At 44.4% G+C, this 13,998-nt stretch overlaps 1 protein-coding gene across 1 annotated transcript in view; it reads right to left on the reverse strand.

Moving 5' to 3' along the window:
- CAPN3 (calpain 3) overlaps positions 1-13,998 on the reverse strand; it is a 46,566-nt gene that overhangs the window by 15,889 nt on the left and 16,679 nt on the right. The window contains exons 2-8 of the mRNA XM_033109707.1: positions 8,461-8,530; positions 6,551-6,669; positions 4,460-4,593; positions 3,591-3,759; positions 2,612-2,755; positions 1,639-1,722; positions 651-736 (exon numbers count right to left, since the gene is read on the reverse strand). Of these exons, the coding sequence (XP_032965598.1) occupies positions 651-736; positions 1,639-1,722; positions 2,612-2,755; positions 3,591-3,759; positions 4,460-4,593; positions 6,551-6,669; positions 8,461-8,530 (806 nt within the window). The remainder of the gene's footprint in view (positions 1-650; positions 737-1,638; positions 1,723-2,611; positions 2,756-3,590; positions 3,760-4,459; positions 4,594-6,550; positions 6,670-8,460; positions 8,531-13,998) is intronic.

Consider the following 13,998-nt stretch of genomic DNA (forward strand, 5'->3'; position numbering starts at 1 on the left):
TGGTCCTTCTCAGCTACTGAATAGCAGTGGAGCTCAAGGGGTTGCCCTCCGCTCAGTAAGGCAGTCAGGAACCAGTGACTGGGGTGGCACCATAAAGTAACTGTTCTGGAGCCTTCATCATAACTTCCCCATGTTTGTTATTTTTGCTGTCCCCAGTCTGTGGCTCTCAGTGATAAGCAGTCAAGTTTTTTCGAAGGCCTGTGCACCTTTTTGGGGTGACAGTGAGACAGAGGAGAACTTAGCACTGGCTAAGCACTCTCTAGACATGGTCACACTTTGTCCTCATAACAGCCCCCCAGGGATGTGCTGATATCATTCCCATTTTACAGATGAGACAACTGGGACTCCGAGAAGGGAAATCACATGTCCGGTCCAGACCCCTGCATTCAGACTCCCCTCCTACCTGGACCTAGCCCATGCTTTCTAGAATCTTTCCTTTCCAGGCAATGGATATCAGCAAGCTTTCTGGCTCCCAGGCGCTCCTGGCTCTGTTCCTAGCCCTTCCCTGGAGTCCACATCCCTCTTCTCTGCAGATCATTGGTTTTGACGGTAATTTTAGGTCAAGCATTTGTAGTACTCTCGTGTCTTTGCACCCAGCCAGCCTTGGCCCAGGCCCTATGGTCCCTACTCGTGGAAATCCCCTCACCTACCCAGCACTCCAGGAGCCGTTCCACTCCACCTGGCCCCAGGGGTTCCGCAGCCGCACCAACTTCACTTTCTCATCCTTGAACAGGGTCTTGGGCAAAGAGAAAAAGCTCTCACTCTCTGGGGATTTTCTGGAAAGGGAGGTTTTCTGTCTTGCCCTGAGGGCTGGGACAGGGATGGGGAGAGAATCCCGCAGAGGGGGCTGCCTTGCCTGGTCTTGGTCAAGGAGACTAATCAGAAGCTCCCTGTGGACGGGCATGGTGAGAGGTCAGAACCAAGGACTAAGTCCGTGGGACTCGGCCATCGCCTCACCATCTTCTCAGAAGTCATTTTCCCAGTGAACATCCGGCCATTATGAGCTTTGGGGATGGAGGCAGGGCATATACTGTAGGGCCCCAACTAGCACATTAGATGTCTTTGTGTGAATGAGGAAAAACGCCCCTACTGCCTAAGGAACTACAGACAAGTGTCCCATGGAGCTGGACCAATCAGAAAAAGGTGCCGCTTCCTGCAGTTTGCTGCGTGGGCTGCTGCAGACGACTGCCCATATCTGCCCATCCCTGTGTGCAGAGCACGACCTGCCCAACTGTGCACAATGGGTCTGACAAGGTTCCTGTCTGTCGCATGACCCAGTAAAGGCCAGATGGCCCAGGAGCAAACCATAACTGTTTGGCCATGAGAGAACAAGAAACAAGAGAGCCCATGAAATCTTCATAAAACCAAAGTGATTTCTATTTGTTCCTTGGAAATGTTGGGGAAATTGCCATCTTTAGCACTAAAAACAAAGATCAACTGAGCACCATCTGGTGGCAAGATCCACTCCTACCAATCCCAGTGGTGCCCTCACACCCCAGGCATTTGGCCTGAGCCTTGAGTCCTTGACAGGAGGCCAGCTCTGCAAACGCAAAGGGACATAGAAAGCTAAGTCCTGACTTTGGGAGCTTAACCCAACTAGCTCCTCAAGTCCTGTCCCTCCAAACCCCACAGGCTCACCTCCTCTAGCCCGATGACCGAGTACGCATGGCCTTTGACGAGCCCACAGGCCATTCTTGTCTCATACTGAACTGGAACAATTGTCTGTAGAGCAAAATCCAGACAGCCTGTCAGGGGTTGGGGAGCAAAAGTCCTGCCCCCTGAGACACAGTTCATACTGGTTCATTTTCTGGGTTCTGCAAGAACAAGGAGTCCTCTAGGCCCTGAAAGTTTGCCTCCTGGCTATGAGAAGACCCTCAGATATTATAGGAGACACGTTAAGAACATCATTCTTATTGGAACATTAAGAATATAAAGTTAACTGAAAAAAAAAAAGCATGTTGCAAAGAGGTACATACAGTATGACAAGATTTTAAAAATAAAAAATTTAGATTGAATGTATGCATAGAAAAATCCTGGAAGGACAAATACCAAATGTTAACGAAGGGTTATTACGTTTAATTGGGGCTAAGTTAGATAGATTAATGTTTCTTCTGCTTTACTATATAGCTCAGTATTCTTCGGTGAGTACATCTTACTTGTGAAAGTACTAGAATATAAGCTTTATGAAGGGAGAGACTTTGCTTTAGTGAACAAAGAGGAGAGACTTTTCTTCGTTTGCTAGAAGAGTGCTTGACGCCTAGTAAGAGCTCAATAAATATGTGTTGAATGAGTAAATAAGCGAATTAGAAGAAAAGAAACACTTTAAAATAAATGAAGTCTCTCTTATATTTCTTCCTGTTAATTCGTTATCAGAGAAACTGCCTGGACCATGGAGTATGAAGGAGATCCCACAGAGATTCCCTCCAAATCCTCTCTCCCACCTGCTTCAGGAGCCTTGGAGTGGGTAGGTTATTCCACCCCAGGTCCTTGGGAGGCCCCAGATGGGGGGTCTGTGTGTAAGGCACTGGCTGCTGAGGGGAGTGTGACACCAGCGGGGCTGGGTCATGCAGATTGGAGGGATGGTCAGTCCGACCACTGGAGACGTACACACCCGTGTCGCTCTGTCATCTGAGCCAGTGGGGACGAGGTCTGAGTCCCTGAGCAGTGAGTTATCCATATTCCTCACCATCCGTGCAATCAACTCGCCCATATTCAGCCCAGAAGGAGAGGTTCCATAGGTCATGTTTGTGCCATCCTGAGGCCCAGTGGGAAGGGCAGGGTGCAATTCAGGAGAGGGGGATAGAGCAAACAAAGGAGGGTGATAAAAAGGGAAGGAGACAGAAGGAAGGGAAGGGACAGACGAAAGAAAAGAGGAGACATAAACAGAGCATGAATGGAAAGATGGAGAAAAGTGATACAGGAAGAAAATGTTCATCTATGAATGTGTTATGCTAGCTGATCTTCCCAAGCCCACCATTGGTAGTGCTGGGAAAGGAAGGAACGGGAATTCACCGTGGGCTCCTTCTTCTGCAAAGGAAAGCATCTAAGGCTATTATATAGAGCACCCTCCAGGGCACGTGTGTCTCCTGAAATTCAGGAGGCCTGGCCAGTCTACCATTTCCTTTCCCTTGTCTCCGGTCTCAGTTCAAAACACTTGGTTGCACTGAGAGGGGCACTGCAGACCGAGCTTCTCCCAGATTACAACACAAAGCCTCAAGTGAGAGATATGGTCACAGCTCAGTGACTGGGAAGCTTTCTTAGGGAACCGGTGGGCTCAGGTCCGTAGCCGCGTATGTGGCCTGCTGAATGGGAACACGCTGCAACTGAGCAGTTCCAGACACAGAGGCCCACGCTGGCATAGGCCTTTGGACGTATTTCTAATATTGCAGGGCTTGGAATGTCCTTGCCCAATCTGTTTATTGAAAATCCCTAGGAACTCTTCTCCCTTGAGAAGAGTTGAGAGATAGTTCCTGCTTCCTAAAACAGAACATTCCCCCCATCCCAGAGGAGGGCCGTATGCTGCTATTCATTGGGTCAGGCTTCCCGATATTTGGCTCCTCCCTGCCCTGCACCCCACCCCCCAGACTTACATCAATGGAGCAGCCCATGAGGGAACCTCTCTCTATGGCTTTCTTCATGATTTTGTACATGTCTCTGGGAGCATCCTTGATCTCAAAAAACTCTGTCACTCCTCCTGTGAAGTCCTCCATGGCTTCCGTAGTGTTCCCACCTTTCAGAGCTTCGTAGGAACCATGAAGCCTTGGAGAGAAGATGAAGACCAATCTGGGGTCACAGGGTTCCAGGAAACACGACCCAGGCACCAATGCCACCAGAACTTTACTCTTGGGTCCTGTGATGTTTCCCTCATCCAGTTTTCCAACCACCCTGAAAGCTAATGGATAGGTACTATGATTCCCTTTCTTCACCGTGGAGAAACTGAGCTCCAGAGGCTCAGTGGCTCACCCAGGGCCACAGACCCAGAACACTGGGACCAGAGCCTAGCTATTCCTCCTTTCTGATAGTCCCCTTTCCACTACACCCTGAACCCTGAGGTAGGGCTCCAATGAAGCCATCAGTAGTTGGGGTGGGGCTTCTAAGTAGAGAGACAATATGACTTTATTAATATACTGCAAGCTCACAAGGTTGAGCCAAGGAAGACCCTGGGATCTGAGCTCCAGAAATATAATGCTCGGATCCAGGACTTGTAATGTCCCCATCATGACAGAATTAAAGAGCTCACTCTGGGAAGCTAAAGCTACAGATTTCCTACGCGTGTCTCCATTTCTATTCTTAAACATAGTGTTTTTAGTTAGAGCTGCTTCTGCCTGGACTTGATTTTTCTCTGACTTTAGGTCACAGTTGATTTCTCTCTCTCCTCTCATAAGTGAGACGTTGGCTGGATTTTGTAACCCATCTCTTCATTTCTAGATCTGCCTCACATTCGAAAGTGTTGTCTTACTTAGCGTATGCCTTCTCCAGCAGAGCACTCCAGAACTCATTGCGGTGGTTGGATTTGGTGAAAACCAGTTGGTTGTTGTAAGTTGGCAGGCAGTCATCAATAACCACGTCCACCCAGTCTCCGTAGCGCCAGAACTGAACAGAAGCATCAAGCAGAGAATCACATCCTGATTACCATTGGGAAACGTGTCCCCACCTCGCATGTCTTAGAGGTCTCTTTGATCCCAGGGCTGTCCCATTTCCTCGGTTCTGCATCTTGGTGCTTGTTCTACTATTCTGGGTTTGGGGTGTGTGACTCGTTCTCTAACTGGACTGTGAGCTCATTGAAGGCAGGAAATGAATTACCACTTTGTCTCTTCCACAGAGTCCAGCCCAGTACTGGGGACGGTAGGTCTGTGACTATGTGAGGACTTGGAATTTTCATTCTCCAGCTCAGTAAGTCTGGGATGGGGCCTAGGTATCAGTATTTTTAGGGATGGCAGCTGATTCTAATGTGCAGTCAGGGGTGAGAACTATGGGTCTAGGTGAAGGTGATGTATTGATTTATGAATTTCTTGATTGACAAACAAGGTATATAAATTGCTGCTGAAGAAGAGGTTTGATTGACATGGAAGACAAAGTGACCAGAACATGTGGGGTAGGAACACACTCAGACTGTATAGCAGGAAGCAGGAACGTTGTCCCATAATCGCAATTCTGGATGTTCTTTTATCCCCCCCGCCCCTCCATTCAAGCTGTTGTTCTCAGTCTAGTTGTGTAGGACGCAGCTCCCTGGCCCATGCTGCTATTATGAGCTTTGCGCTCCCCCCCGGCTGAGGCAGTCGGTCACGGCTGTTGGTTGGCTGCTCATAGCAGCTCTTACCAGCTGCCAGCCGGCCACTCATGCTGGCCCATGGCAGCACATTTCAGCCCATGGCAGCGCATGGCAGCCCACAGCAGCCCACGGCAGCCCACAGCAACCCACCTGAGCCACCAAGCCGTTGTTCACAATCTTAGCTGTAGAAGGCGTAGCTCACTGGCCCATGTGGGAATCGAACCGGCGATCTCGGCAGGAGCGCAGTGCTCCAACCACCTGAGCCACCTGGCCCTGTTGTTCTTTTTTGAACAACTAATTTTTAACTGAAGAAAGCCAAATGTAGTTTGATTTCCTTCTAATGACATTTCCCCCATTATTGATAATAAGGCAAGAATCTGTCTGGTCTTTGTATTTATGTCCGTTTAGATATCAGACCCTTTAAATATCAGAGGGAAACTAGCAGCTTGATGGCACAAGGGAGAAACAGAATTCAGTGCCTGGCTGCCTTGCGCAGGCTCGGACAGCAGCAGGATGCTGCTCCTCAACCTGAAGGCACCTTTCTGAGGCCTTCAGTCCTGAGGTACAAGATCAGTAGGTACAACTGATCATTTGGTCAGTCCCAGGACATTAGGAGTCTTCAGTGCTGAGACAGATGGATGCCTTAGAACCCCAGTATCTGCTAGATCCCCACATATCGAACTCACTCAGTCCTGAGCCAGCACCAGGATTTGGCTCTATGCCAGGAAAATTTGGATCCAGAAAATGTCCAATGGCCGAATTGATTCTGGAACTAAGACTCATTTCTGGGCCAACCAGAAGCCTGGTCCCCAAATTAACCAGACATTTCTTTCAGTGCCTAGAAGAAGTGAATGACAGACTTGGTATAGACCTACCTTAAAGGGAAACAAGTAAACAGGAGCCACAATCGTGGGCCCTTTATAACCTGAAGGGCCCTCGGGATTCTCAGTGCAAATATCTCTGGGACCTACTTGAGAAAGGCTGTGGGGAATGACAGCAGCCAGCCAGCTGGAGAAGCAAAAATAGAACTGCAGGTCCGCAAACAGGATGTCTTCCTGCCTTTCTGCGGAGTAGTGGAAGGTGTGAGTGTGGGGGGTGTAGTGGCGCAGAGCTGACAACTGCTTCCTCACGGGCTTGAGGCCGTAAGGGGGTCACTGCCCACATCCATGGCTGGGAGGATGGGTGGAACCGTTTCTGGAGCTGCTGGGAAGTCAAGGCCCGGAGACAGTGGATGGTGGACGACAGCTGGCCCTCTTAACTATACTGCCATTTCCTCACCTGGAAGTGGAAAATCCCGGCGTAGTTTTCGGTGAAACTCTGATCATGGGGTATGACTCGGAAAAGCAGGTGCTCGTTCAGGGTCAGGCAAGCAATGGCTGCGAGAAACCAGCAGTCACCTGTGGGCAAGCATGTGGTACAGGTCACAGGAGTGGCCTGCATCTCCAGGGAAGAAAGAGACCCAATCCTTGCAGGCTGCTCTACTTCTTTGAAGAATGGGGTTCAAGTGGTGCTCACTGTCCTACTTCCAGACCTGACCATACAGAAGTGTCAACCAGGGAGGGAGTTTGACAGCAATTCCTTGACAATGCGATTGACAGGGTAACTTATACCCTGCCTTTCCTGAAGGCTGCAGGCGATTCCTTCATCTGCAGTATAAGCTCACTTCCTTTTGGGACCTCATTGGAGAGAGAATAGTAGGTCATAATTGGGTCCTTTCTCCTAAAACCTGTGGGAAATCCACCCTGCCCTGTATCTTTGCCGTGTGAGTCCATTTCCCCTTCTGACCTCAGCGGAGACTGAGATCCACCAGTCAAATGGGTTTGTATTGTAAGGAAAGCCAATTAATCAGCTGCCCTGGAACCAGTCTGCAGGGGGCACTAAGACATTGCTGGCAATGGAATGAGATGGAGACATTTTCCTATTCTCTGAACTTCCTTTCTGGCGGAGTACTGTATATAGTCTGAGGCGACACTTTGCTGTGTGTGTGTGTGTGTGTGTGTGTGTGTGTGTGCGCCCAAAGGGCACACCTGTACATTGACAGTCACAGAATGCTTTCTAAGGAGGATAGGTTAAGTTATGTAAGGCCTTTATTTTGCTCTGTGGGATGTGATAGCAACTTTGAGACTGCAGAGGGGAGGCTGAGAGCTGCCAGCAGCCCCCGTCCCCCTGGTCCCCACCGAGGCAGCTACACTTTCCTTTGAAATAGTGTATTGGTTAGAAGTCCCAGATTACTACCATTTCTCCAAAAATAAGACCTAGCTGGACAATCAGTTCTAATGCGTCTTTTGGAACAAAAATTAATATAAGACCCAGGATTATATTATATTATATTATATATTAAAGACCTTGTCTTATAGTAAAATAAGACCGGGTCTTATATTAATTTTTGCTCCAAAAGACACATTAGCGCTGATTGTCCGGCTAGGCCTTATTTTTTGGGAAACACGGTAGCTTGTCCAGGCCTCCACAGGCAGCCTTTCCTCAGGTGCAGGAACCTAGATATCCAAAACCTCCTTAGCCTCTCCTTTTGGGATCCAAATTAGTCAGATTCCTTTCATTTGGTCTGTGCCCTTTACCTTCAAGTTTTAAATTGTCTGTTGATATTCTCTCTAACTTTACTTCACAGAGCTTTTAGCAGCCCACACCAAAGATAATTCTTCCTGAGTAAGAGGCTGGGAGAGGGGAAGATCTGATCCAAACAGAAAATTGGATGCTTCTCTACGTGACAAACGTTTTTGTTGAAAGACTCCCTTAATATGGAGCTATTCTGAGGCAATTTAAACAAGAGTTCGAGTTACAAGTGTTCTTTTCGGTAAGGCATTTTGTGTGCATATATAGATTCTACGTGCCCAAGGGACATGCTTCACAGCTGTCTTTTTAGGAAGACGGGAACACTCAAATGCAGGGCTTTTATCTTGCTGTGTGGCATGTGTAAATGTCCTCAAGACTCTAGAGGGGAGGCTGTGGGATGAGACCTACTGTGACACAAGGCAAAGAACTAATGAGAAATGTGGGAGGAACAGAAATTAAAGGAATCAATCACCAGCACATAATGTTATAAAACCCTCCTCCCCAAAATTCATTAAAAGCAAAACTAGATTATTATCCCTTTACTTCCTGTAAAAGGATCCTACCTTTTAATCACCCCTTGATTGTTTGGCTGTATATGACCAGAGGGACTTTCCTACCTAATTCTCCTTGACAGATGTCAGTTCTATTGGCTCCACCAATGATAAATCGGGGATTCTCGCAAATTTCCTGTGAAACAAAAAGGAAACAATAACAGCAGTAGTAGCTATTATTTATTGAGGTCTATTATGTAGTACCAGCCTACAGTATCAGGAGTTTTACAGACACCACTCATTCAAGCCTCCAGAAACAGCCTGTGAATTGGATATTATTCTTATTTTTCAGATAAGGAAACCGAGGTACAGAGGTTTTAAGAAACTTGCCCAAGGACACACAGCCCGTAAGTGGTAGAAACCAGAAGCATGCTTCCTTTTCATGTTGTTCCAAATTGCTCCCTCCCACTGACATACTGTCTTGTTTAGGATGCACCCTGAGAGGGCAGTGTCATCACTGTCACAGCTTTGGCAAAGGGACAGCAGAAGGCATGGGTCTTGGGTTGTTGTTGTTTTTTCTATGACAGGAAAAGAGGTGCAGGAGAAAAAAGAAGGATCTTTCTCCCCAAGAGGTGGTAACAGATATTTAGAGTCAGCATATGTCCCAGGGTCCACATCACTTGAGAACTGGGGAGACCAGAGAGTAGTATTTGGTGTGGGCCTTGCAGACCTTCTCGTCTGTTGGAGAGTGCATTTCTTTATTTAAGCTAACCCAATCTGGCATTCCTGGCCCAGCAATTTTGTGTGACCCAACAGAGGCCAACAGAGGATGCTTTTGTTTGGATGTAAATTTTAAATTTTTGAAATAATTATAGATTCTGTTTTGGTGTTAACACCTTCACAGCTTCAAGCAGTCTTGCTCTCCATGTGATGCAGCCCTCTCTCCCTGCCCCGCTATCTTCCCTGTCCCCCTCTCCATCAGAACAACCCAGTACACCCAAGTGAGCGGAGGCTCCCTGCACGCAGGGATGCTGCTGGATGGAAAGTCTTGCTTAGACCACACCACACACACTTCCCATCTGAAATTCTTAATGCAATGGGAGGATAAACCCAGACCAATAATATTTTAAAAGGTTACCTACAGAGAGAGGGAGGAAATAAGGTGATGGGAATATAGATGGATGTAAAACTCTGAATATAACTGAAAATAGTTTTGACTTAGGAATCATGTAAATTTTTACAGAATTAAAAGCCAAAATTAAAGTTTAAAAAGCAATCTGTAACATCTGAAAGCAATTTGAAGCAAAGGAACCTAACTGCATATCAAGTTAATGGCATGACTATACACATAAAAAGAATGAGTTTAAGTGACTTAAAATATAACATTTTGGCTGTTTATCCCTTGTGGGATATATCCTAAGGTCAAAAACCAAACCCATAAAAAATAGAAACCATAAGAAATAATGATGTTATTATTATAATTTTAAAATTTTGACATTCCGAATGTAGAATAAAATAAATAAAGCTTATGTTAATGTCATTAGGAACCAAGATTTTTTTTTTTAGTGGAAAAGAAAATATATAAAATTATAAACCTGAATAACTTAAGTAACAACCCTGAAATGTTAAAATTGAATTGGATATACTTGTATAACACATGATTTAATTTTGTCTTTCTAAAAATTATTTCCTATCTCTGTGTACAAAAAAAAAGGAAAGAAAGAAAGAAAGAAAAGAAGCAAAAACAATCTGGTAGTAAAGAGTATATCAACATCCAGATTGTGGTCTTTAAAAACCATTTCCCAATAATAAAATGTAAAACTCATTATTCCAAACAAGACTCTTTCCTCTTAAAAACTAAAGAAGTCAATTAAAGTATAGTGGACAAATATTATTTTTGTCTCCTCAGTGTTTTGCCTCCTTAGAATACATTCTCCCTTCTCCTGGAGTTATACCTCAGTTTTCCACTGGGGAGCAATCTCACTGTCATCCCATGTTGTTCTAATGGGCTTCCGCCTTCACTCAGCTCCCCATGTATAGTAGGGGCAATTAGAGTGAGAGTGATTAGTCTGGGATGGGCACATCACCAAATCTGGGCCAATGAGATATAGGCCAAGACTTTTGTTGTAACTATCGAGAAAAAAATACATCCTTCTACTGGAGTTGCTAAACTGCTCAGCCTGAAGCTGCTGGTGGCATTTTTGCCCCATTGTGAAGTTAGCCTGCTTGAGAATAAAGCCAACTCAGAGGAAACAGATGGGGGGGGGGGGCATCGGAGGAAGGAGATGATAGATAGATAGATAGATAGATAGATAGATAGATAGATAGATAGATAGATAGATAGATAGATAGATAATGTTAGGGACTATGTCTTGATGACATGGTTTGAGGGTTGGATTCAGTGTCTAAACCCAACATCACCCTTAAACGTTCAAGTTGTACGAGCTTTTTTGGGTTAAACTAGTTTGAGTTGGGCCTCCGTTACTTGCCAGCTGAGACATTTGACTACTTTATGTTCTGCCCCTGTTATAAGGAACATAATATTACAGAGTGATCCAAATTCTGGAATTTTAGCTACATTTTTTAGCTGTCACAAGTGTAGCTTCCTCTCCTTTGTAAGTTCAGAAACACTCCTCATCCTCCCACCTCCCACCAATTCCAGGGCTGACTACTTGGAAAGGCAGCAGCAACTATATTGATACCTCCTCTGTTTGGAGGTCCAGGTTTTTGAAGGGAGTTACACTTTTTTACAGTAGTAGACATTCCCCAATATAGCACATTTATTTCAACACTACCTCAGCTAACTAAATTCACCAAACATTAACTGAACCTCCATGTATGTACAGAACTGGGGGAGTTAAGGATACAATAAAAATGGGAAATCATCACTGTCAGCCCTCCAGGAAACCCAAAGCCTAGTGACCCTCCATTGTTTGCCCTCATAAGAGATGTCTGTTTGGTGAGGGTCAGTTACCAGCTTATTCAGGGTTAATTCATTAAAAAAAATCTCAGATGTGTCCAAACACCTCCTCCCCACCATCTATTGCTTTTTCTCTCTTTACTTATAAAGAGAGAAAATATTCCCTAGAGTGTCTGAGACCTAATTATGTTGCTTGATATGAACAGAAAGTAAAATGGTCCCAGCTTTGTCGTTTTTGGTTGGGCACCTACGCTATTAAGGGACCTCTAGCAACTCCTTTGGCTATAATTTAGCCTGGAGACTGAGTCTGTCAATGATGGATTCCCAGCAATGAGCAACAGATGACCATTTCCTCCGTTCTTGAGTGCTGTGGTTTAGACAATGTTTCCAAACTTTTTTTTCTTCTATACCTCCATCATTAAAATATTTTGCACAGACAACCCTAGGTAAGCATTCTTATTAGTTTTAAATTATATTAGTGTATATTGTCCTAACATATAATGTACATTATAAAATAAACAAAAGCATACATTAAAAAGGATGGTCTATAATAGATAGATGTAGGGGACTTCCGGCCATGAACTTTCCAAAATTAATGACAGTTATTGAATCACAGATCCAGGAAGCTAAAAAGCACATCAAGCGGAACAAATACCAGTAAAACAAAACAAAACTACACTTAGGCATATCATATTCCAACTGCAGATAATGAAAGACAAAGGAAAAATCTTGAAAGAAGCTGTAAGGGGGAAAAAAAATACCCTTCGTATAGCAGAACAAAGATAAGAATTACAGCAGACTTCTCTTCAGAAACCATGCAAGCAAGGAAGATTGGATTGAAATATTTAAGTTGATAAAAGTAAAACCTACCAAACTGCACAGAATTCTATATGCAGAGCAATTGTCTTTCAAAAGTGAAGGAGAAATCAACTCTCAGACAAATAAAACTAGAGGCAATTCATTGCCAGCGGACTTGTCTTGCAAGAAATGTTGAAAGAAGTTCTCAAAGGAAAACCCCAATGGCTAAAGCTGAAAAAACCTGAGCAACAAAATAAAGTAGTATTGGATTATAATGCAAAATACAAAATAAACATCCACGAGTCCATATTGAAATAAATAAGTGATTGAATAAATAAAACAAAAAACAAAAAAAACAAATGAAGCAAACAGAAAAGGCTCCCATGCAGAATTCTCAATACTTGGCGTAGATACTCTGCCCTCAGGAAGAAAGAACATAATTCCCTCTCCTTAAGTGTGTGTTTATGCTTCCAAACATTACAGTATGGAAAAGGGAAAAAAAGGAACATCATAGTAGAGAATACTGGCAAACACTACTTCAGCCAGTTATCAAAGTCGACAATAATAAGACATGTTGATAGTCTGTACTCTTGCTGTACACTGTGATGAGAATGGCATTTTACCTCTGTGGTTTTCCTTCCCAAAACTCATAAGCCCAGTCTAATCGGAGGAAACCGGCAGAAAAATGCCAGTTGAGGAATATTATACATAATACCTGCACAGTACTCAGAGCTATCAAGGTCATCAAAAATGAGGAAAGTCTGAGAGACTGGCATAGCCAAGAGGCGGCTCAAGAGACATTACTACTAAATGCAATATCATGTCCTATGTGGAATCTTGAAAAAGGAAAAGGATATTAGGGAACAACTAAGGAAATCTGAATAAACTATGGACTTACTGCAAGTGACAATAACGTATCAATTTTGGTTAATTGTAGCAAATGTACCAGAGTAATGTAAAGTATTACCATATTTTGTCATGTATAATATGCTCCTGTGTATAATGCGTACCCACGTTTTTGTCTCAAACTTTCAGGGAAACGGAATTAGTACAACCCATGTATAATGTGCATCTTTATTTTTCCTGCACAAATTTGGGCAAACAAGTGTGCATTATACACTGTAATAATAGGGAAAAGCAGGTTCAAGGTATACAGGTACTCTCTGTAGTACCTTCACAACTTTTTTGTAAATCTAAAACTGTTCTAAAATTTAAAGTTTATTTAAAAAATAGAACTAGTTCAAATATTTTTTCGTACACTCCAATGGATCAGCTTGCGGACCCACTGCCCTGGAGCCCACTGATTTAGGCAACTCCTTGCCGGCTCTAAATGCAATGAACCCTTTCGGGGTTATAAATGCCTCCATACAAGGAGAAGGGCCTGGTCCTGCACGTCTCCAAGTATTTTGACCTATTCAGCTGAAGCAAACGGGCTCCTCACTTGCACAGGAACGTATCCTTGAGACAACTGCTTCACCCTGTAAGGAGTCTGGCTGGTCAACCTGGACCTTTCTGTTTAAACAAGTAATAGGTCACTAATGAGCCAGCCTGAGGTGAAAGGTTAAGAAGACGTCTCCAGCCTCCGGCAGCCACCTATTTCTTAACTGTTCACTACCTTCCACAGAACTCTCCTTGAAACTGTGAGCCTTAGTACCCTTAACCCCATTTTTCCACCCCCAGAATACCTGCTTTCAAGAAGAGACACAATAATCAATTATACCTTCTATTTTACTATAAATTTAAGTCAGTGCATTAACTCTTAAAAATATTGATAGGCTCAGAGACCTAGAAAATATTATAATCATCTCTAGTTCAGGCATAGAAAATATCACCTCTAGTTTGAGGAGGTAGCAGGAAGGTATTTTGAGGGCACTTGGGTAGGAGAACCTTGATAAGCCACTTGCTCAGAGTGGGGATCCATGGCCTCAGGCTCTGGACCACTTGAC

The sequence above is a fragment of the Rhinolophus ferrumequinum genome, chromosome 6 (genome assembly GCF_004115265.2).
Source record: "Rhinolophus ferrumequinum isolate MPI-CBG mRhiFer1 chromosome 6, mRhiFer1_v1.p, whole genome shotgun sequence".
Lineage (NCBI taxonomy): Eukaryota > Metazoa > Chordata > Mammalia > Chiroptera > Rhinolophidae > Rhinolophus > Rhinolophus ferrumequinum.